Here is a 25,882-nt window from a genome sequence, read left to right as displayed (position 1 = left end):
AATCAGCTATATTAACTGCTATTCAAGCCTGTGCTCTTCAGTAAAGGAATCTTTATATTTTCCTGGAATTCAAAAGTTATCAATAAATGAACACAGCTATGCTTCAAGAGTTTATTCAGAATGAGTAATAAATGGCAGCCACAGAATCACCTGCTCACCACCCAGGTCAAGCACATCAGCTTCTGATGGATAGCAACATGCATGCAGAAGGCTAAATCAGTGAGCATAAGGATATAGCAGTGGAGGAACTGAATGTAAGGAATTAGTAAATGTTGATGTCAGGGACAGACAGAGCTAATTTGCATGACTGTAACACCAATCTCTTTATTATGTGAAATGATATAGTTGGAAGAAACTTTAGAAATCAAATTCCTTGGTTCAGTCTTGGAACCTTTTCCTTCTCCATCTGTACTTCTTAGTGAACTCATTTATTCCCATGGCTTTAAATCTCATTCTGCACACTGATGACTCCCAAATTTTTATCTCCACCCAGATATCCCCCTTGAATTCAGATTCCTATCTCCATCTATATGGATATCTAATAAGCATCTCAAATTCAAAATGCTTCAAACTAAGTCCTGATCTCCCATCTGCCAAATTTTTTCCATTTACAGTCTTCACCTTCTCAACTGATGATAATTCCATCCTTCTTAGTGTTCAGACCAAAACCCTTGAAGTCTTCCTTGACTTCTGTTTTTCCCTCCTCACCTCCCCAATGCCACATCTAAACCATCAGCAAATATGTCTGATACCCTCAGAATATGTTCAGAATTATACCACTTTAATGATCTCTAGCACAACATCCCTATACCTGGTCTCCGTCACTTCTCACCACAACAGCTTCCTACCTGGTGTCCCTCCATACCTCTATGCTACAACAGAGCTATACAGGGTGAATGACAAGTAGAAGAGCCCTTTACAGAATTTCTTCAACACTGCACTCAAAGTGATCCCAGCACATGCATGAAAGAGCACACCGACCTCTGCTCAGAAATCTTCCATGGAAGTAAAAGCCCAAGTCTTTCCAGTGGTCTGGGCCCTCTGTCTCCATGTTCAGCTCTCCCCACCCTTCTTCTTGGCCATCACCTCCTGCTGGTCACATCAAGTATGCTCGCTGCACCTGCTGTTCCCTCCTCCAGGTTTTCAATGGGTTCTTCCCTTACTCATCTCAGGTCTCCACTCAGACGTCACCATCAACAGTGAGGCCTTCCCTGACTGCCCTACATGAAACAGTAACCCACGTTCTCCTCCTACCCAGCCCCACCAACACCGCCTATCCCCCTTTGTGATTTACTTTACTCCATGGCAACCTACTACCATCTGACCTGCTATACTTTTACATGTTTTTATTATCTATATCATCTAAAAAGAATGTGTACTGCACGAAGGCAAGGAATTTTTAATTCACTGTTTTATCTCCCTGACTTGTCATAAGTATTCATTAAATAAATGTTTAAAGAAGAGATGAGTTCAACTGCCATTTATAGATGAAGAAACTGAGATCAGAAAGGCTCTGTGCCTTGTCTCTGGTCTTATGGTGAGACAGGGTAGAACCCCACCTAGAACTTCCAATTCCCTCTGCCGTTCCAGCATTATTTTTACTGTACCATGCTGCTTTTAAGCTTCCTATAACATTCAGAAGTTCATAATTATTAACTACTAACTTTTTTTCTTCTCCACAATTCAAATAGAAGAAATCCCATTTCTTTCTTACCTTTATCTGTTCAATTATTTTTCCATCTTCTGGCACTCGAGGGTCTATAGCAAAGATAATGCCTTCATACCCATTGTTATTCAGCTGAACAAGGGAAGTATTAGATCCCTGCAGCAGGTATAGGACTAAAAGGAAGACAAAACTTAATAACCCCATTGTTCCTGTCAAGGCGTTCCTGGCCCCAAAGTTGGTTTGCTCAAAAGGCTTTTCTTTCACTTTGTTTCTCTCTCCATATATATAGTCCTAAACCTTATCAATGTTGGGACGTTGCCTGTATAAAGGTCAATGTTATAATATGTAGCAAAATGTTTGACTTCAGTTTACACCAATCATTTTATTGCATGTTACTGTAAAAGTGACCTAAAACAAAGAAGAGATCAGATCTTTTTTTTTTTAAAGATTTTATTTATTTGTTGGAGAGAGAGAGAGCGAGCGAGTGTGCACAGAAGCAGGCAGAGGGAGAAGCAGGCTCTCCGCTGAGCAGGGAGACTGGTGTAGGACTCAATCCCAGGACCCTGGGACCATGACCTGAGCCAAAGGCAGATGTTTAACCGATTGAGCCACCCAGGCATCCTGAGATCAGGTCTTTTTATTAAAAAATTGCACATATTCCTCTTGAAAAATATTTTATGTACTTTCTAATTCTGGTTCATTTCCTGCATATAGACATAGACTTCGTATTTTCTGTACAGTACAGTGTGAAAATTAATAAAATTTTCTAATGAAATGAATAGAAACAATAATGGTAATGATGTTATTCAGTTTTACAGAGGGACTTAATAAATATTTAGATTATTTACCAAGGGTATAAATAATGGAAGAGAATTTAAAATTTTAAATGTAAATAACACCAATTTAGGTAAGGTGGCTGTGAAAACTAACCTAAAATTTATTTTATTTTATTTAAAGATTTATTTATTTAAGGACTCCTGGAAGAGAGAGAGAGAGAGAGAATGTGAGTGGGGGGGAGGGGCAGAGGGTTTTTATGCAAGTATATCAAAAGAGTCTGCTCTGGTGTGGAGTTTTAATAGTGGGGAGACTTGTGTATATGTGGGGACAGATGGTATATGGGAACTTCCTGTACTTTCCTCACAGTTTTGCTGTGAACCTAAAACTTTCTAAAAAATAAACTCTAAAAAACAAAAACAAACAAAAAAAGAATCTGGTATGTGCTAATTATTATTGAGGCAGAGTGAATAATTTTGATAGTTAACATTTATTTAGTGCTTACTAGGGCAGAGATTCTCTCAATCTTCACTATAACTCTCTTAAGGTTAAGTATGAATATTATCTTCATTTTATGTGTGGAAGCTGAGGTACACAGTTTCAGTAACTTACCAAGATCACATAGCTAGTAAATGGCAGAGTCAGGATTTGAACGCAGCATTCTTACCCCGAGCCCCATAGATTTAATTATTCTACAGCAAAGCAATATGGTTTTACAAGGCAAATAATATAAGATTAAAAAAAAGGAGAAAGGGCGTCAGGTTAGGAATTGTTAATGATGGATAAAATAATGTTTAATTCTAAAGCAAAAGGAACCAGAACTCATCAGAAACCCAAAGAGAACTGGAAATAGAAGACCAGAAAATATCTTTAAATTAAGAGTTTCAGTAGGAGGGTAATCATGTTGCATTCTGAACAAGCAACATCCTTACAAGAGGCATTTTATCACATGTGCCCAGACTTTGCCCTTTTAGGCAGCATCCTACACCGTCCTTCCATTCCTTCAGGAATATTATGGGGTAATTTTACATTTATGAAATTAATATGTTGTACAAGATACAGGATGGAGCTGTTATACTGGCAACTCCATGGAAATGTGATTACTTATAGGGCGTAGGGGCTGAGAATTAAGAAATATATCTGAGGCAGTCTTGCCCTGGTTCCCTTGCTGACCTCTCTTCTATTGCCCCCCACCTCTCCCTGAATTCTAGCTTGAGGGGCTTCAAGCAAACCAAGCATGCACCCATCTTGTAGAGTTGGTGCTCAGAAAATTGTTTTTGACTGATGGACTGACTAAATTAGTGAATGGTTATCATTTTAACCCCAAATAATGATATATCACAATGGCTAAACAGAAGCTTGTCCAAAACCTTTGAAATTTAGAGAAACCTGAGGGACTCAGATCCCCTTGGCATTTGCATGATATTTGAGGAGGTGCTATTACTCCCTCAACAAAGTTGGGAAACTCTTGGTTATAAGGTTGGAGGAAAGATGCTTCATCTTTGCCAGAGGAATTAGGAAAAGCTCCCTGCAAGACCTGGGCACATGCAGCTCCGTGAAAATAGATGAGTATTTGTAACAGTCCCCCTCTGTTCCTGGTGGCACAGAAAGGAATGATGCTTCATGGGTCCTGAAAAAGGATCTCCATGGAATTAGAGACAAATGTATGCTCTTGACTTATTTTCCATCTATATCCCTTGCTGAATTTATAATACTCTTCATAAAAAGGAAGGTGGGGAGCTGCTCTGGTGTCTCATAGCCATCTCTGTTCATTGCTAGTCTGCCCCTTACAGATTTTCGGTTGGCTGGTCCAGCCACAAGGGCCACTGTCTCCATCAACTCAACCTGAATAGACATCCTGGGCAGAAGCTGGCTGGTCACAAATCAGAAAGGACTTTGCTAAATTGGTCTAAACAAAATCCTGCTCAGGCAAACAGGCTCACTTAGGGCACTCAAAAGGGTTGGGTTTCCTTATCTATTACTGGGACAAGGAACTTTGAAAAATATAGTTGTTAACCAACATATCAAACTGATGATTTCACAGATATTACTGTTATAATGATACCAGGTTATTTTTCTTTTTTCAAATGAAACATATATTAAGATTTAAACATATATTTAGAAAATGTAAACATCTATTTAGAAACATTTAAACATATTAAGAAAATTGTAGAATGGTTATATGAACATGACAGCAATCCTGAAGTTGGTATGTACATGGATGAAATTTGGAAACCTAGTATATGATAGTTCATATAGAATTATCTCATTCTTTTAATTATTTATTATTTTTTTCATTATTTTAAAATAATGACTATAATTTTATGATATAGATTAACTGTCATTTAAGAGTTCTCTCATTGGTGAACATTTAGAGGTATTTATGTTTCTATTTGGGGGATTATATAATGTAAGACAAAGTTTTCTCCCTATACCTTCACTAGCCCCAGAAATTATACATTTAAAAACTATTTTTGATGTTTTTGATTATTATTGTTGGTGGTGCTCATTATTTCATTAACTTCTTTTATTATTAGTCATTGCTTTCATTTTAGATTTATAATGTAGTTATTTTTCTAGACTCTTATATTGATTGTAGGCTAGTTTATTTTTATTTTATTGTTGCTTAGGAATAAATACTACAAGTACATTGGATATTATTTTGGCCATGTCCCACAAGTTTTAACATAACATACTCCAGTCTAGATAGCCTGTTTTATTTCACTGATGTATTTGACATTTATTATTATATAGTTTTTGATTTTAGTTTCCTCTTTGATTATACACCAGATTGGGGATATTTGGACCACTTAATGCTGGGGCTGTTTTGCTTAAATCTTCCCAATGTCCTTAAATATCATATAGTAATTTCAGATTTGGTGGTATTAATTTTTATTTCACTTTTTAATAAGATCTCTATGTTGATACAAGCAATACTACAAAATTGGTAATTTTTTTTTGCAAATATAATTACTATGAATTGTTTCTGTATAAAACCTTTAATATATATAAAAAATCTTTATTCAACTTCAAAATACAGTTTTTGTAAAGTTTAATTTTTAGATCTTAACTCCAAAAGGAAAATAGTTGGTAAAATTTGAATAATAATTGATTCTAGTGGGTAACACTTTCTGTTATGCAGGATTAACAGCTTGGTTGTGCATTTAGGATCTCAGGAAAATTTACCTTTACTGTGTTAATAATTCCCTATCCTACTCTCATTCTGTTTCTGACACACATTTTATTGGCTGTGTTAAACCAAAGTGGATTCACATTTGAATAAGTAACACTGTTTCCCAAAAGCTATAAAAGAAACAGATTTGTCTTTTCCCAAGTTAAATTTATCAATGAGAGAAATTCCTTGTATTCCTCACAGGTTGAATGTTAAGAAAATGGGATACTAATTTGATGTTCTTTCTTTCTTTTTAACATCCCATCTCAGATTTTCCTCTTTTCTGGGAATTTCACTGAACAACTCTGAATTATCCAGGGAGAGAAACTTCTGATTACCTTATTGACAGAGGTTTCTTCATATGGGACTTTTATGAGGCAATCACATGCTAAGAGAATAATAGCGTTTCTTTCCTTATGGGAAGAGGATTTGGATTGTTATATTGAGGCAAGCATATGGTCTATGATTTCACTTTTGATTTCCTGGATGGAATGATACTTCTTCCTCCTTCTCCTTTGGATCTGCCAGTCCACAGTATATGTATCCTATTCTAGATTTGTTGTGCTAAGCACACATGGGTCAGGGTCCATTCCTGCCTTCTAGAGCCAGATCTGGAAACCAGTCTCTTTCCCTATGACTAGTGTCCATTTTATGTGAGGTTGTGATTCTCTCCATACCTAGTCAGATAACTTTGCAGGCTGTGTTTTGCAGACTATGTTTTGGGGATGGCACAGGAAGTGTCTGAGTTCTAGACTTGGAGAGAAGCATTAGAAATCCCAATTGTGGCTTTAGGTCAAGTCATATTTATTAGTCCAGCTTCACCATTGATATAGTCAATATTTTGGTGACCTGACTCCCAGGTCTATTTCCAAATCAGTTCCAATCTCTGAAAGGGAAATGGCTGGTTTTTGTTTTTGTTTTTGTTTTTTTGTCACTTTAAAGCCCAATACATTAAGTGGGGAACAATGTGAAATCACATGTTCTTTTATGTTCTTGGGACCTGCCACAATTAAGGGGATCTCATATCCTTTTTTGTACCTAGTGCCCAGCTCTCCCTTTCCTTCCCTCACTCTCTGCTTCTCACTCTTTCCTTCCAGGATTGTTAAATTCTTGGAACTCCAAATATTTTTTTTTCTGTTTCACAAAGTGGTACTTAAACTCTTTCCTTTCCCTACTCCCAAATGTGCATATTCAAACCCAAAAGGAGATGTATTTATGGTTGTAAAGAGCTATATAGTTGTACATAATCAAGGGAAGTCTACTTTCCTACACGTTCTCTACATGGGGATGGACAGATGGAGATGATTCCATTTTCTCTCACTGTTAGAGGAACTATGCCCATTCAACTAATTGCTTTACAATATTAATCTAATGGTATAAACCCCTCAATTTTTAAGGATAGTTCATCTCATAACCAGGCAATTTGGCAGCCTTCTTACAGATTTCTTAGCCAACAATAACTTCTGGCTCCAGTTCATCTTGCATATCACCAAATTATCTTATGTACAATACCACCTTTCCTTTCTCAAAATCTTTTTTTTTAAATTAAATACACTGTACACCAAACATGGGGCTTGAACTCACAACCCTGAGATCAAGAGCTGCATGTTCTACTGACTGAGCCAACCAGGAGCCCTTCCTTTCTCTAATTCTTCAAGAGCTTATTATTATCTTTAGATTGGCACAATTCTGTCCTTACTATTCAGAATATACCACACTCTGGTCAATTTGTAATTTCTAGTTTTATTTCCTAATGCTATCTATAATAAATCTTTCCCTCTAATCAAAAAAAGTTTCATATTTTGTGAAAAATTATTTTTACTTTCCACTATTATGCCCTAGACCACACTTATTTTTCTAGTTCTTGCTTATTCTTCAATATCTAGCTTGAATTCTACTTCCTCAATCCAGCCTGTCATTTTCCTTCTCTGAACTTCTATACATTTTATACATAGGAAGCCCTCCAAATTTCAGGACTTAGGAGTTGAGATTTTGAATATCCATGTAGTAGAATTTTGGTGCTGGAAGGTACCTGACAGATCATCTAGTTGAACCACTGATGTTTTAGAAGAGAACACATATCCTAGGAAGGTAAGTGGCAAAGCTCAAACCAGGGACATCTGGCTTTTAGCCCAGTATGACGTCTTCTAATGGCTTCCTGCTCACCAACACTGAGGCGGCCCCTCCTTACTCTTCCTGGCTGCTGCTTCGGCGGCGGCTACTTGTTAAATTAGCTATGCCCTGAGCCCAAGGCACCCCTTTCTTTTTAGAAGTTGTAAGGTTAGTGGATACAGAAATATTGTAACGTAGGACTCCTAAATTGAAGAATTTCTCTTCATGTAATCAGAAGAATTGAAAAAACCATAAGGAGAAAAATCCTTTGAATAAAATTGCTTTCAACAGAAAGTTTGTCCAAAGAATTTTATGCCAGGAGGAAGTACTTACAAATTCGTGTATTCAAAGTGATCTCTATAATCCACTCTTTTTATATATATGAATCTGTTAAGAATTAGGGAGAACTAATATTTGTGTATCCATTCTAGGTCAGATACTCTGCTACTTTTCAAGAACCGATTTATTTAAAATTTTTATTTGATTTTTATTAATTTACATTAAAAATTTTTAAGTTTTTATTTAAATTTCAGTTAACATACAGTGTAGTATTAGTCTCAGGTGTACAATATAGTGATTCAATACTTCCATACAACCCTGGGGTTCATCACAACAAATACACTCCTTAATCCCCATCACCTATTTAACCCATTCCCTCACCCACCTCCCTTCTGGTAGCCATCAGTTTGTTCTCTATAGTTAAGAGTCTGTTTCTTGGTTTGCCTGCCTCTCTGTTTTTTTTTTTCCCCTTTGCTAATTTGTTTTGTTTCTTAAATTCCACATATGAGTGAAATCATATGGTACTTGTCTGTCTCTGACTTACTTCACTTAGCATAATACACTCTAGCTCCATCCATGTTGTTGCAAATGGCAAGATTTCATTCTTTTTTATTGCTCAATAATATTCCATTATATATATACACCACATCTTCTTTACCCATTCATCAGTTGATGGACATTTGGGTTCTTTCCATAATTTGGCTATTGTAGATAATGCTACTATAAACATCATGGTGCATATATCCCTTTGAATTAGTATTTTTATATTCTTTGGGTAAATACCTAGTAGTGCAATTCTGAATTGTAGGGTAGTTGTATTTTTAACTTTTTGAGAAACCTCCATACTGTTTTCCAGAGTGGCTGCACCAGTTTGCATTCCCACCAACAGTGTAGGAGCGTTCCCCTTTCTCCACATCCTCACTAACAACTGTTGTTTCCTGTGTTGTTAATTTTAGCCATTCTGACAGGTATGAGGTGGTATCTCATTGTGGTTTTGATTTGTATTTCCCTGCTGATGAGTGATGTTGAGCATTTTTTCAGGTGTCTGTTTGTCAGACATATGACCTCTTTGGAGAAATGTCTGTTCATGCCTTCTGCCCATTTCTTAACTGGATTATTTATTTTTTGGGTGTTGAATTTAATAAGTTCTTTATAGATTTTGGCTCCTAGCCCTTTATCCAATATGTCATTTGCAAATATCTTCTCCCATTCCAAAGGTTGCCTTTTAGTTTTGTTGATTGTTTCCTTCACTGTGCAGAAGGTTTTTATTTTTTTGAAATCCCAATAGTTTATTTTTGCTTTTGTTTTCCTTACTTCAGGAGACATATCTAGAAAGAAGTTGTTATGGCTAATGTCAAAGGGGTTACTACCTGTGTTCTCCTCTAGGATTTTTATGGTTTCAGGTCTCACGTTTAGGTCTTTAATCCATTTTGAATTTATTTTTGTGTTTGGTGTAAGGAAGTGGCCCAGTTTCATTCTTCTACATGTTGCCATCTAGTTTTCCCAACACCATTTGTTGAAGAGACTTTTTCTAATTGGATATTCTTTCCTGCTTTGTCGAAGATTAATTGACCATCTGGGTTCATTTCTGGGTTTTCTATTCTGTCCTATTGATCTGTGTGTCTTTTTGTGCCAGTACTATAGCTTATTGTAATATAACTTGAAGTCTGGAATTGTGATGCCTCCAGCTCTGCTTTTCTTTTTCAAGGTTGCTTTGGCTATTGGGGGTCTTTTGTGGTTTCATACAAATTTTAAAATTGTTCTAGCTCTGTGAAAAATGCAGTTGGTATTTTAATAGAGATTGCATTAAATGTGGATTGCTTTGGGTAGTATAGACATTTTAACAATATTTGATCTTCCTATCCATGAGCATGGAATGTTTTCACATTTCTTTTTGTCATCTTCAATTTCTTTCATCAGTGTTTTATGGTTTTCACAGTATAAGTCTTTCACCTCTTTGGTTAGGTTTATTCCTAGGTATCTCATGGTTTTTGGTCCATTTATTTTCATAATCACTCTTTGAGATAATATTATCATCCTCCTTCTACAAATGGTGAGACAGAGACCGGAGATGTTAAGTAAATTGTCCAAGTTTATATAACCAGGAGAGAGAAAGACATAGGGGGAGCTATATTTTTCCTGGTTGGTTACACCTTGGGGTATGATGATAGATACTCTTGGTGCTCTGCCCCAATCCGCTCATATTCCTTTTACTGTTCCTGAATGCTCCTTCTCCCCTTGCATCAGGGTGCTTTTGCTTCCAGTTGCCCACAATGAGACAACTCTTCTCTGGAGAATGACCATTAGGCTACTGGAGTTGCTTTGTCCATTTATGCAGACAGCCAGAGGTAGCTTACATCTTCCCAGGTGGTCCTTGGCCAATGAATAACAGGTGCAGAGATGAAATCTCAGTGCCTTTGCTTCAGGTTGAAACAAATTCCAAGATGTAACTTATACACTAAAGATCCCTATGGGATCAGCCTGAAACCACTTCCATTGGACTTTGCCTGTAATCAGCACACCTGCTTGATTTATTCTTTCCCTGTCCTGCTTCTTCTCCCTTACTTTTTTTTCTTCAAGAATTTCCTTAGTAAATTGCTTGTACACAAATCCTTGTCTCAGGATCTTTCTGGTGAACAGAACCTAAGATAGAGTGTCATTCTTTAACTTTTCAAATAATATTTACTGAGCATTTACTATGTGCCAAGCACTATGTGACGTTCTTTGAATCTGTCAACTCATTTAATCCTCATAATAAACCTATGAATAGATACTTTTCTTATTTTACAAATGAGAAAATTGAATCTTAATACCTTGCCCAAAGTCCACAGCTAATAGATGTCAGAACCAAGCTGAAACCCTGTTCTGCTTCCCAAGCCATATTTACAACCCCTATGCTGTATTTTTGAGGACATATAATTTCCCCTGGTAAAGAGGCCAACTCATAATCTGTCAAGCCCTCCATCAATGGAAGACTATTAAAAATAAATGGTGAAAATTCCAGTGCAAAAACCAGATTCTCACATATTTCTCATATTAAAATTTCCTTTTCCTAATCCAGAAGACTAGATTTTTATAACTGGGAAGAATAAGCAGTCTTCTGGGAAACACGTTATAGCCATTCCTTAGAGATATTTCAGGCTCAGTTCCAGATCACTACAATAAAGTGAATATCCCAATAAAGTCAAATGAATTTTTGGATTCCCCAGTGCATATAAAAGTCATGTGTATACTATATTACTGTCTCTTAAGTGTGCAATAGCATTATGTCTGAAAAACCATGTACATACCTTAATTTAAAATATTGTAAAAAATGCTAACCGTCATCTGAGCTTTCAGTGAGTCATAATCTTTTTTGTGGTGGAGGGTCTTGCCTTGATGTCAGTGGCTATTGACTGATCAGGGTGGTGGTTGCTGAAGGGTTTGGGGTGATTGTGGCAATTTCTTTTTTTTTTTTTTAAGATTTTTTATTTATTTGCGAGAGAGAGAATGAGAGACAGAGAGCACGAGAGGGAAGAGGGTCAGAGGAAGAAGCAGACTCCCTGCTGAGCAGGGAGCCCAGTGTGGGACTCGATCCCGGGACTCCAGGATCATGACCCGAGCCGAAGGCAGTCACTTAACCAACTGAGCCACCCAGGCACCCCGATTGTGGCAATTTCTTAAAATGACAATGATTTTTGCCACATTGATCCATTTTTCCTTTCATGAATGATTTCTCTTTGGTATGCAATGCTGTTTGATAGCATTTTACCCACAATAAAGCGTCTTTCAAAATTGGAGTCAATTCTCTCAAACCCTGCCACTGTTTTATCAACTAAGTTTATGGAATATTCTAAATTCTTTGTTGTCATTTCAACAATCTTGACAACATGTTCACCAGTAGTTTCCATCTCAAGAAATCACATTCTGTGCTCATCCATAAGAAGCAATGCTTCATCCAGGAGACTGCAACAGTTCAGTCACATCTTCAGGCTCCACTTCTACTTCTAGTTCTCTTGCTGTTTCCACCACATCTGTAATTACTGCCTCCACTTGGAATCCCTCAAAGTCATCCACGAGGGTTGGAATCTACTTCTTCCAAATTCCTGTGAATGTTGATATTTTGACCACTTTCCATGAGTCATGAATGTTTGTTTTTTGTTGTTGTTTTTAAACCCAACATGGGGCTTGAACTCATAACCCTGAGATCAAGAGTCACATGTTCTATCAACTGAGCCAGCCAGGTATCCCACCAATGTTCTTAATGGCATCTAGAATGGTGAATTCTTTCCAGAGGTTTTCAATTTACTTTGCCCAGATTCATCAGAGGCAGGTATAGCCTTAAGACCCATATTTCTTAAATAATAAGACTTAAAGTCAAAATGATTTTTTGATCCATGGGCTGTAGATGTTGTGTTAGAAGTTATGAAAACAACATTAATTTCATTGTCCAGTTCCATCAGAGCTCTTGGGTAACCAGGTGCATTGTCAGTGAGCAGGAATATTTTGGAAAGGAACACTTTCTTCTGAGCAGCGGGTCCCAACAGTGGGCTTAAAACATTCAGTAAACCATGTTGTAAACAGATTTGCCATCATCCGGGCTGTAGTTAATGCCTTATCAGCAATAAGGCTGTTTTATTTATTTATTTATTTATTTATTAAGATTTTATTTATTTGACAGAGAGAGACACAGCGAGAGAGGGAACACAAGCAGGGGGAGTTGGAGAGGGAGAAGCAGGCTTCCCGCCGAGCAGGGAGCCCGATGCGGGGCTCGATCCCAGGACCCCGGGACCATGACCTGAGCCGAAGGCAGACGCTTAACGACTGAGTCACCCAGGCGCCCCAAGGCTGTTTTATTTTTTAACATTTATGTGTCCTCTGGAGTAGCACTTTTAATTTCTTTCAAGAGCTTTGCCTTTGTGTTCACAACTTGGCTAACTGTTAAGCACAAGAGGCCTAGCTTTCACCCTATCTTGGCTTTTGACATGCCTTCTTCATTAAGCTTGATCATTTCTAGCCTTTGATTTAAAGTTAGAGACATGTGACTCTTCTTTTCACTTGAACACCTAGAGGCTCCTATAGGTTTCTTAACTGGACTAACCCAATACTGGTTGTGTCTCAGGGAATAGGGAGGCCTGAGGAGGTGGCGAGAGATGGAGGAATGGCTGGAGCAGTCAGTCATTGGGGAGCCAGAACACACAAAATATTTATTAATTATGTTTACCATCTTATATGGGCACAGTTCATGTTGCCCCCAAACAATTACAATATTAACATCAAAGTTCATTGATCACAGATGATGGTAACAAATATAATAATAATGAATATTTTGAAATATTACAAGAATTACCAGAATGTGACACACAGACATGAAGTCAGCAAGTGCTGTTGGAAAAATGGTGACAATAGACTTGCTCAATGCAGGGTTGTCACAAACCTTCAATTTGTAGAAAACACAGTATCTGGAAGTGCAATAAAACAAAGCATGATAAATAAGTTATGACTGTATATACACGTCATATAGTCTTTAGACTTGTTCCTGGAATATTTACAGGGGATTTGCTTTGTGATAAGCTCAGAAGATAAAAAAGTGCTTGCCCTTATGAAATCTACAGTTTAGTGAAGAAGACTGACCTATGAAGATCTAGGATACAAGGTGATAAATGCTGTAATAAAAATATGCTGTAGACAGACAGAAGGAGCAAGAATTCTGAGTCAGGGCTAAAGATGGATTTAGGGAATCAATCTGAGTCTTAAAGAATGGATAGGATTTTAATGTTTTATTTTATCTTATTTTAATTTTACTAGTCTTATTTTTTGTTTTGTTTTATTTTAAAAATAAACCATACCAGAATTGGTATGGTTTTGGTAAACCATACCAGAATTGTGTTTGCTCTTGTAGTCTGAGCAGCAATGCTTCTTTTTCTAATTGATTGATAAAGTAGGCTGGGTCACTGCTGTCTTTAAGATGACCCCAAATTATTTTACAATTAGAATTTTTGCATCCAAACAGGGATTGCTTATATTCATAGCTATATTAAACACCTGATTCTAAAATTGAAAATTTAAAGTGTCAAATGTTTCTAATCTGGAGAACACAACCTAGAGATGTTAATGGAAGCACTGGATTAGGAGAGTAATTTCCTATCTGTGGACTAAGCTCTTCAGGGGGACTGAAGTTTATTGAGATGGGTGTTCAAATCCATATGCATATATGCTTTCCTTTTTCAAGCCACAGATACCAGAGGTCTTATCTTGTGTGGCTGCAATAAGACAAAGTGGTTGAGAATATAAGGTTTTGGAGTTGTGCTGCCTGAATACAAACCCCAGCTTTATCATTAAGTGAGTGAACTTGGTTAAGCCACTTAATCTTTCCATGCCTCAATTTCCTCATTAGTAGAGTGAGGAGAATATTAAACTCACCTCAAAGAATAGTTTTAAGACTTGAATTAAAAATATATACATATGGAACACTTAGAACACTGGCTGATACATGATGACTGCCCAATAAATACCAATTATCGTTATGTATGGGAGTTGGGAAAGCAGATCACTGACATTCTTTTGACATTAAAAGATATTCTTTGTGGGTTATTTCTGAAAAAGCTGGGACTCACTAGTCTGCAGTAGATCCTTGCTTATTCAAAGAAGCCTATCTCAGTGGATTCCCCAGGTCCTTTTCTCCTCTTCTTACTTCCTTTCCTACTAGTTTTGTTTTGTTTTTTGGGGTTTTTTGGTCTTGTTTTGTTTTGGTCCATAGTTTACACATTGGTACCTCTAACCTGTATGTATTAATTAAGAGTGTTTTCACCTAATTAATAGTGGTGTCAGGGAGGAAGACCTGCTTGCCCTTCAAGGTCCTTCTAGCTAGACTTAGAATCAACTTGATATGAGACAGGAGAAAATCAAATTTAATAGGCTTACATAGAGGGAATCCACACAGACATGAAATTCCAAAGAAAATGAGGCAACATGAAGCTTATATGAGCTAAGGAGAAGGGTATATAAGGAGCTTAGGATACAAAGGTGAGGAAGGCCAGTAGCAGGAAGGTGAAAGGAGATGGTTTGAAAAACAGAGGTCTCCCTATATGCAGATAAAGTTCTTAGATAAAGGGGAGTCTCTGTTAATCGCTTTCTTCCAGGTATAGGCTCTCCTCTCCAATGTAAATTTAGGCAGTTGAGGGGGAGGTGGAGAGCTTTTCCTGCATGTGCAGGGTTTTGATGACTTTTAACTCCAAATAATGTTCATGTCAAAGTGGCCTATCTTGGGGCAGCCTGCCCCTGACCCCTACAGTTGCTTAACCAAATATGGATTTATTTTCTTTACAAGGCAGTCCAAGGCTGGTACAGTGGCTTAATGATGACATCAAAGACACAGGCAATTTCTACATTCTTCTCTACCAACCTTAGATTGGTGGCTTTTTACTCATGATTGCAAGTGGCTGCTGTAGAGACAGGTCCTGTATCTGTAAACAGAGGGATATGGTGGCCTGAACAATGTCTGCTCTCTTATCACAAAAGCAAATGCTTTACCAGAAGCCGTAGAGAGTTCAATTTTCACCTGATTTTTCAGGCCTTCTGATTGTGTACATTATGCTATTAAAACTGTGGGCTATGGACCACCTATATTAGCATCAGCTAGGAACTTGCTAGAAATGCAGAATCACAGGCACTATCCCAGACCTACTGACTCAGAATCTGCATTTTTAACAAGGCTTCCAGGTGATACATATGAACATCAAATTTTGAGAACTGGCATTCATCATATTGACCATAGTTGACACATTTTTACTTTGTGGGTCTGACTTTGATGCAAATGCATTTGATTAATCACCTCTATGAGAAGGTAAAATAGGCTTATGGTGGCGTTCCTGGCACCCACACAATCCTTCATACTTTTAGTTTCTTTGCTAGATATTTACACTTTGCATTTCTTTGGTAGGCATAGCCTTGTTCTTGGTACAAAGTCAACTTGTACCATTGATGCCTTTGTATGACTTTCTAAATATTCTTGTAAAACCTGCTTAGATGCTTCTCTTCTTTCTGGTTGATCCTTGCCACCTAAGGTAGGGATGGTTAGGAGAGGAGGAGTAGTCCTCTTTCATTGAACCATTTGTCCAATTAATTATTCGTTGAGCTGCTTGTTTATCTTCTTTCTGCATATATGTGCTTCAAAGTAATCAAGTTCAAAATTACTGAGCTCCTTATTTAGTGAAATATATTGTTTTGTGCATTGAGCTTTTCCTCTAGATAGAGTTCTAAAATTTAACCTATTGCTATATACTTTGAGATATTTTATTAGGAAAGTTGTAAAAAAAAATCAATTTTAATTTTCTTTAGGCAAAGTGCCTTTCACACATGAAATCAATAAAATCTGTTCCTCTTCTTTTTAAAAGTAAATTTTCTTGGGACAGTGATTAAAGCAAGTATATCTATAACTTCATAAAGTTATAATGACAACAGTATAATACAAAATGTTTTAAAATTTGCACCTAGATTTAAAAAAATGCAGTTAAGTAATATGTTTCTTCATTAACATGCCAGTGACTCTTGGATACGGTTGCCTGGAGAGCTGGATGAACAGAAACAGAATAGGATCAAAATGAACTATATCATTAAAGAGAGGACAAAGGCTAAATTAGGACTGACACAGTAGGAAAAAGCTATGTATTGACTACAAAATATTTTCACAAGCTATTTCAGCACCTCCATATCATTATGTATAAATGAAGAGAATATTATCCTATGGGAAATGTCCCTCATTCATATGATTTCAAGGAAGTATTCTTTCAGTTTAGGACTCAAGAGTAGTATGAGATTTAGAGAGGACTTAGAGTGACCAGAAAAATAAACATTGGTCCAAAAACCCAAGGAACTTCACAATGAGATATCACTTCATACCCATTGGTATAGCTATTATCCAAACACAGACACACACACACACACAGAAAATAACTATTGGTAGGATGGAGAAATTAGAACCCTTCCTTGTGCATTGCTGATGGAACTGTAAAATAATGCAGCTGCTATGGAAAACTCTATGGTGACTCCTCAAAAATTAAGCATGGAATTATCATGTGATCCAGCAATCCCATTACTGGGTCTATACCCCAAAAAGTTAAAAGTAGGGACTTGAACAGATATAGGTACACTCATATTCACAGCAGCATTATTCACAATAGCCAAAAGTAGAAGCAACCCAAGTATCGATCAATGGATGAATGGATAAACAAAATGCAGAGTATGCATACAATAGAATAATATTATTCAGTTTTAATGCTACAACATGGATGAACCTTCAAAAAATTATGCCAAGTGAAATAAGCCAGTCACCAAAGGACAAATACTGTATGAGCCCACTTATATGAGGTACCTAGAGTAGTCAGATTCATAGAGACAGGAAATAGAATGGTAGTTCTAGGGGCTAGGAGGAGGGGGGAATGGGGAATTGTTGTTTAATGGTTATGGAGTTTTAGTTTTGGAAGATGAAAAAGTGCTGGATGTGGATAGTAGTGATAGTTGCACAACAAATGAATGTACTTAATGTGGCAGTATAGTATACTTAAAAGTAGCTAAAATCATAAATTTTTATGTTATGCATATTGTAGCACAATAAAAAAATTAGGAACTTAAGAGGATGAAGGTTTAACATTTTTCTTTTATCTCACATATTTAAGTTCATAAGTTTAGCACTTAACACAGTGTCCTCTCCTTTATTCAGCACTTTGACTGCAACTGGGGTTGCCAGTAGTTCAACAAACATTAGTTGAGTCCCTATGACTGTAAACTAGGCACTATGGTAGCCCTTAGGAATACCATAGCAAATTAAACATAGTCCTTGGCTTTAACGAAGTCACAGATTAGCATGGTAGAGAGATATGGAGATCAATGATTACAATTTAGTGCAGTGCAATATGTTACAGAAATATATATGACATTGTGGTTGAGAGTGCAGGTTCTAGAATAAGACTGCCTGAATTTGAATGCTGGATTAGTCACTTGTACCAGTTGGAGATCTTAAGCAAGTTGCTAAAACTGTGCCTCACTTTCCTCATCTGTAAAACGGGAACAATAATAACACTTTCTACTTCACTGGGTTATTGTGAGGATTAAATGAGTTTATATTGTAAATTGCTTAGAATAGTGCCTAGAACATGAATTCTTTTTAACTCTAGCTAGCATCAGCATCATGGATAGGACGGTAGTAGCATTTTATCTTTTTTCTTCACTACCGAATCTCCAGTGCCTAGGAGATTACCTGGCACATAGTAAGTGCTGAAGAAATGTTTTTATTTTATGATGAGAAAAGTGAGGCTCAGAACAAGTACAGAGAAGAGAATTTGAGGCCTGTGGGGTAGGTGGCTTGAGAAAAGATCAAGAAGAAGCAGTGCTTCAACAGGATTTTGATAGTTGACTATGTTTTCCTTGTAACAATGGGGAGCAGGCCTTCCTGACTGGGGGAACAGAATGGCAGTCATGCGGCTGAAATAGCATCGACTGTCTGGGGAACAATGATAAGTTTGGTATTGTCATATTGTAAAGGATAAGGTGGGGAATGACCTGATTATATTTAAAGAATTATTTAGTCATTACTAGATGCCTGACCACGTGCCAGGTGTCAGGAGTGAAGTAGTGACCATGGCACAATGGTACCCCTCAGGAGCTCCTGTTAGAGACCTGAAATGCCATGCAACAAGGATTAGACTTCATGGGGTTAATTATGGAGTCAATGAAGAACCTCAAAAAGCTTTTAAGACCTACTTAGAGTGTACTGATAGGTAGAACTCTGGGAGCAGGTAGAGGATGGGTCAGGCAGGGGCTGGGGTGTCTTGCTGCTGGTGCTGCCTACAGGGCCGCTCATGATGAGCTTTTGCTCTGACCTGGATATGAGAGTGTAATGCCCAAACTAAGGTGGTGTCGGCAGGGAGAGAGAGGAGAGATACGGATTTGAGAGGTAATTACAAGATACATTCTCTATAATTTGGTGACTGAGAGTGGAGAGCGAAAACCAGGTAACTCCCAGTTTTCTTGGGCTTGGCTATCTAGGTGGAGAGTTGGGACTCCTGATTCCCACTCACTTAAGGAAGAAGATAAAAAAGAAAGCAGATTAGAGAGTGGGAGGTGGAGGCAAAGTCAGTAATTCAGTTTTGGACAAATTAAGTTTGAGGCAATAAAGGCTCATCTAGATAGAAAAGACCTGTAATGAACACACACACATTTATTTATCTGTTGTGTGTGTTTGTGTGAGTTGGTACTTGGCGGGGGGTATTCCTAGAAACAGAGATCTGGAATTAATTAGACTAGAATATAGCACACATTTACTTACCCAACAAATCTATTTATTAATGTCCTTTGATAAACCAGGCTCTGTGTTCAAAGCTAGATATGTGAAGTTCTTGCCAATGGATATGTGTAGCATCTTGGCTCGGGTTGGAAAGTCTGAACATTAGGATTAAATATAATGAGAACGGAGACATATCTTTTAAAATCAAATCACTCCTATCCCACTGTATTAGTTTCCTCTTTCTGTTGTAACAAATTATCACAAACGTAGTGACTTAAAACCACACAAATTCGTTATCTTATGATAATGGGTTTCATTGGACTAAGCTGTCAGTAGAGCAGGTTTCTTCTGGAGGCCCTAGGGGGAAATCTGTTTCATTGCCTTTTCCAACTTCTTAGAGATTACCTGCATTCCTTGGCTCATGCATGGTCTCTTTCTTCATCTTTAAGTCCCAAAGTATAGCATCTTTAAGTTCCTCTTTCTGTGTGTCTCTGTTTCCATCATCACATCTTCTCTGCCTCTCCCACTGCCATTATTTCCTTTATACGGACTCCTGTGATTACACTGGGGCCACCTGGAAATCCAGGATAATCTCCCCATTTTAAGATCCTTAATTTAGTTACAACTGCAAAGTCCTTGTGCCGTGTTAGGTAACACATTCACTATTGTGGGGACATGGACATCTTTGGGAGGCCATTATTCTGTCTTCCACATTTACTTTCATTTGTAGAGTTCAAGTTCACTTTGAGTTTATGCACCTTTAGCATTTAGATGCCTCTCCCACTTGTCATGATGGCTGCTTATCTAGCTCTACAAACTTGAACTAGTCCTTGTCCCACCCCGAGTAAGGTCATTAAATCTTTCTTGACCTCCCAGGCCAAAGAAATCTCTCTCCTCTGAACTCCTGTAATGTTTCTATCTGTCTTGTTCATTTGCACTTATCATTTACTAGTGTAAACTCTCCGTTCCAACAAATAGAAATTTACCTCAGATTGGCTTAAGGAATTAAGTGGAGGTTATTGACTCAGAGAATCCAAAAATGGATTGAACATGGAATTATGGGAAGGTCAAGATGTAGCTAGTTTTTAGGAACAGCCAAAACCAGGGACTTAAAAATTATCTCTCCTTTCTTTGTTGCTACTTCTCTGAGTCACTTCCATTCTCTCCTATGAAGGCGGACTTTGTCCATATGACAAGAAACAGAGCCAAGAACAGGAAGTAAGTTTTATACTTTAAAGCTTCTCTCACCAGAAACACAAATCAGAATGGACCCACAAGAAGAAATTTGCTTCAGTTCCCTTTAAGGGTTGTGAAAAAGAAGAGAAACCAAGAAACAGACATTCAACTATAGAGAACAAACTGATGGCTACCAGAGGGGAGGTGGGGGGGGGGGGATGGGTTAAACAGGTGATGGGCATTAAGGAATACACTTGTGATGAGCACCAGGTGATACATGGAAGTGTTTTGCTTCTTGCTGGAGATATCATACACTTGAAACTAATATAACACTGTTAACTGGAATTAAAATAAAAACTTAAAAAAAATTAGAGTTGTGAAAAAGAAATATAATGCTTCAACTGCATGTTTAAGAACATATTGTTTGCTCTAGAAGATGTTTTTGTTCTTTGTTCTAGTCTAAAGGGATATCCAAAATATTGGTCTTAACTCACTTAATTCCTTAGCTATCAGCAAAAGTCCTTAACTCTAATTTCACAAAGAAAATAGAAGCTACTAGCATGAACTCCCCCAAATGCTTGCCTTTACGTCTGCAAATATACCTTTATCTGGACTGTCCCTTTCCTCATGCCCCAGAAAACACCAATAATCACCTTTTAATCTCCATGTACCCGTGCTCTTTGTCCTCCAGTCTCCTCCAGGACCTCAACAAAGCATCATTTCCCCCTCTCTTTCCTCTTTCTCCCTCTCTACTGGCTTCCTGCTGATCTCTGCTCCCTCTCAACAGCATTTGAAAGCAATCCAAACCTTTCTCATCTTAAAAAAGAGAACTCAGTAAATTTGGATATATTGTTTTATGCAGTGAGCAATGAGTATTTAATCTTACTCCACCTCTCTGTAGTATTTGATGTTGTTGACCATTCCGTCTTTTTTGAAACTGCCTCCTTTCTTGGTCTACATGATGCATTCCTGATTATACTGGCAAATCTCTGGCTGTTCCTTCTCAGTCTAGTTCACAATGCCTCTTTTGTTATCCCCTCTTCTCACTTAAGTGTTGGCTTTTTTCAAGAGTTCATTCTTGGCTCTCTTCTCTTCCCCCTCTCTATGTTCCAGTGGGTGATCTCACTCACACACATGGCTTCAGTTATCCTTTGTACTCTGATGATGACCAACTACACATCTAGCTCAGACTTCTCAGCAGAAATCCTAAGTGCAAGAAGCAATGGAATACTATTTTCAAAATACTGAAAGAAAAAAACCTCATATTTTAAATTAATCACTTTAATATTAGAATGAAGTAAAAATAATGTCAGAAATACTAGGCCTTAGATTACCTAATACACACTCTGAAAACAGATGTTGGAGGAAATTCTCCAGCAAGAAGCAAAACAAATAAAGATGAATCAATAAAATATGGGTGATGGGGATTAAGGAGGGCACTTGTGATGAGCATTGGGTGTTGTATATAAGTGATGCTAAGTGATGAATCACTAAATTCTACTCCTGAAACCAATATTACACTGTATGTTAACTAGAATTTAAATAAAAACTTAAAACATTAAAAAATAAGATATGGGAACTAAATGCTAGCAAATAATGTAGTAAAATTTCTTGCCTAAATAAGCAAAGAACAACAACAACAAAAACCTATCTATTTATAATTTAAACTCTAGAAAATATCAACATGAGGCAGGTTGCTGTTGGAGTGCAGAGAGAGATAAAGACTGCTAAGGCATTTCTGTTGAAAGTGAGGGAGATAAGGGGACTGTGGATATTGATAAGCTTTTGAATTCTATTACCATAGGAAATAAATAGATGAATAATAAATATATGAATGGGTCTTATTAAGTAGTGATAACCACCAGAAGGCTAAATATATAATGTCTGATTTTCAAACCAGCTGAGTAGAATTCAGTCTATCTAATGGAAGTTAGGAAAGAAGGGGAACAGAAGAAACAAAAAGGAAATAGGTGAAATAGAAAATATAAAAGAAGATGGCAGAAATAATTTTTAACAAATAAACCTTGTGTGAATTCATTAAATTCACTTCAGCTTAGATTTTGAAAAGATGCAGTAATATGCTGTCCACAGGGACACATTTTAAATGATAATGTTATAACAATTCCCGAATTATCTGTGTGTAAAAGAAAATGTAATAAAGGTGAGTATTTGCAACAGGGATATGAAAAAGACAAAATCAGTTGACCCTGAAAGATTTTATTTTGCCTCTCTATAATTTTGCATAGTAGCTCACTAGCTCAGATTGCAGTCTCTGTCCTCAGAGAACTCCTGTCTCTATCCTGTTTCCTCTCAATATATTCTACAGCACAATCTTTTTAAATAAAACATGATCTTGTCCTGCTGCAACTATTTTACTATCATTCCCTGATTGCCTACAAGAAAAAGCACAAGATCTTTGTCATTTTATTTAAGGCCTTCCTTGATTTGTAGCTTAGTTACTTCCTCATTGCTTTCTGCCTTCTCAGCCTCCTGCCCTCTCCTCTTTCTGCTTTGGGCATGCGGAAACATTTACATTTCACTAAAGGGAACATTCTAACTCTCATCTTTATGCCTTTGCCTATTTGGCTCTTTCTGACTGAAATTTCCTTCTTCTCTTTCTGTTTGTCCTTCAAGATGTAGACGAGGTGGCACCTCTTCTGTGATGCTTTCTCCTTTAGCTCCTGTAATTATATCACATCATGTCACATCACATTAAATTATTTTGTCTCTCTCCCTGAATAAACTGTAAGCCACTGGAAGAGCAGGGACCATGTGGTCCCAGCTCCAGCATGGTACTTGTTATACAGTATGAATTGTGCTCAGTGACGAAATGAATCCAAGTCAGCAAATATGTTCCAGGTGCTAGATGGTACTAGACTCAGACCAGTAGGTAAGAATCAAAAATTAGGAAATAGGTTCTGTGTATAAAGGTTACAATGAATGGTTTATTCAACTTGAAAAAGAGGATTGAGATAAATTATGTTCTGAAATATTAATTGTATGAATGTTTTAGGCATACTCTTTGGTTGCATGTGACAGAACACCAACTCAAATAAGTTAGTCATATATATTTATATAGAAAAGAATATTAGGCACATTTCACATAGTGTTGCGAAGGTGAGGTTGACCCTAGAGCTCAGGTTCAGTGGTAACTGGGGAAACTAGGGATATGAATGTAGCCAGGGTTTTTGCCCATCTTTTGTTCTATTGGCCTCATCATCCCAGAGCAATTTCCCCCTTTCAGCAGGAAAAATGGACAGAAACTAGTCCTGAGCCTCACAATACATAGCTTCGCTGCCGGAGAGACAAGGATCATCTTCCCTAGTTCGGGTTCAAAGAAATCCTGGAGAAGAGCTCTGATTAGCTTGTTCTGAGCCAAGCGCTTATACTGGTGAATCAATAGCAAGGAGGGCGGGGTCAGACAGGAAAGATGAGAAGGGTGGGGCGGTCTCAATCCTTGCCACTCAAACTGAGGTCCTCTGGTATCATCTGAAGGTTGTTAGAAATGAAGACTTTTTTTTTTTTTGAACACTCTTGGGCCCTGAACCCACTGAACCATAATCTGCATTTTAGCTAGCTCCCTAAGTGATTAGTCAAATTTGAGAAGCATAGGACACATTAACTAGGAACAACTGTTCTCTCTTCTGAGGCTGGGAAAATTAGCAGTGGTTTTAAGTTGTTGGATGTGTTTCAAGGAGATGTCTGCAAGATCATTCTAAGTATTTGCACATAAAATACAATTTTTTTGAGGGGGAAAGATGGCGGAGGAGTAGGGGACCCTATTTCAACTGGTCCCCAGAATTGAGCTGGATATCTACCAGACCACTCTGAGCACCCACGAAACCAGCCTGAGATGTAAGAAGATCTGGATCTCTACAAACGGAATATCGCAGGCAGTTGGTTTTGAGGTACGAAGCAGAGAGCTGTGATTCTGCGGGCAGACATTGGAGGATAAACGGCAGCGGGAGGGTGCCTGGACGTGGGGATCCTACACCACCAGTGAGTGACAGCCTCAGGCGCTGCGGACGGGGCACAGACTCGCAGACCTGTAGCGTCGGGAAGGAACTTCAGGGCAGCCCCCGGGGTGGAAACCCCAAGCGCGGAATCCTGCGCCTATGGGCGCGCGAACTGGGAGCAGCTGGCGGTTTTAGAAGCACAAAGGGCCAAGACGTGCCCCGACCTGGAGGCAGGACTGGGAGCGCTGGGGAGGGGCGCACGACCCAGGCCGCTGCAGTTTATAGCAGCAGGGACAGAAACGGAGACAGTGTGACCTGGAGAACTCACTGAAGAACAGACTGAGGTCTCTCTGCTCTGAGGCAGAGGGTTGGAGACGGTCTCTTCTGCTCTGACTTGCGGAAGAGATGTGGAAAGCCCTGGCGCCAGAGAACAAAAGCCCCAAAGACTGATTCCCACTGAGCCCATCCCCTGCCACAGGGGCGCAGGGCTCCGCCCAAACAGGGTTGCCTGGGTAACAGCGCGGCAGGCCCCTCCCGCAGAAGACAGGCTGGGAAAACAAGAGGCCAACAACCCTAAGGTCCCAAGAAAACAGGTGCATCTTGCTTGGGTTCTGGTCAATAATTTCGACTCTATACATTCCCTCAAACACCCATCAACACAATGACTAGGAGGAGGAGCCCCCAAAACAGAAAAGACTCAGGGATTATGACTTACACTGCAGATTTACAAATGGATGCAGACATAACCAAGATGTCAGAGATGGAATTCAGGCTAGCAATTGTGAAGACAATGGCTAGAATGGAGAAATCAATTAATGGCAACATAGAGTCTCTAAGGGCAGAAATAAAAGGTGAATTGGCAGAACTTAAAAATGCTATTAATGAGATCCAATCCAATCTAGATAATCTAACAGCTAGGGTAACTGAGACAGAAGAGAGAATAAGAGATCTGGAAGACAGTATAATAGATAAAAAGGGAAAAGAGGAGGCCAGGGAAAAACAACTCAGAATCCATGAAAATAGAATCAGAGAAATAAGTGACACCATGAGGCGTTCCAATGTCAGAATAATTGGAATCCCGGAGGGAGTGGAGAGAGAGAGAGGGCTAGAAGATGTATTTTAGCAAATTGTAGCTGAGAACTTCCCTAATCTGGGGAATGAAACAAACATTCGAGTCCTGGAGGCAGAGAGGACCCCTCCCAAGATCAAGGAAAACAGGCCAACACCCCGGCATGTAATAGTAAAACTTGCAAATCTTAGAACCAAGGAAACCATCTTAAGGGCAGTTAGGGGGAAGAGATTCCTTAGTACAGAGGGAGGAACATCAGAATAATGTCAGACCTATCCACAGAGACCTGGCAAGCCAGAAAGGCCTGGCAAGACATATTCAGGGTACTAAATGAGAAGAACATGCAGCCAAGAATACTTTATCGGGCAAGGCTTTCATTTAGAATGGATGGAGAGATGCAGAGCTTCCACGACCG

The 25,882-nt window shown here is 38.3% G+C and overlaps 1 protein-coding gene across 1 annotated transcript in view; it reads right to left on the bottom strand.

Moving 5' to 3' along the window:
* The window catches only part of CLCA4 (chloride channel accessory 4), a 28,513-nt gene extending 26,643 nt beyond the window's left edge, over positions 1-1,870 (bottom strand). Inside the window, exon 1 of the mRNA XM_021690312.1 lies at positions 1,715-1,870. Within this exon, the coding sequence (XP_021545987.1) occupies positions 1,715-1,870 (156 nt within the window). The remainder of the gene's footprint in view (positions 1-1,714) is intronic.
* Positions 1,871-25,882: the final 24,012 nt, after the last annotated feature.

Source organism: Neomonachus schauinslandi, chromosome 4 (assembly GCF_002201575.2).
Source record: "Neomonachus schauinslandi chromosome 4, ASM220157v2, whole genome shotgun sequence".
NCBI classification, from domain to species: domain Eukaryota; kingdom Metazoa; phylum Chordata; class Mammalia; order Carnivora; family Phocidae; genus Neomonachus; species Neomonachus schauinslandi.
This window is presented reverse-complemented; position numbering and strand designations above follow the sequence as displayed.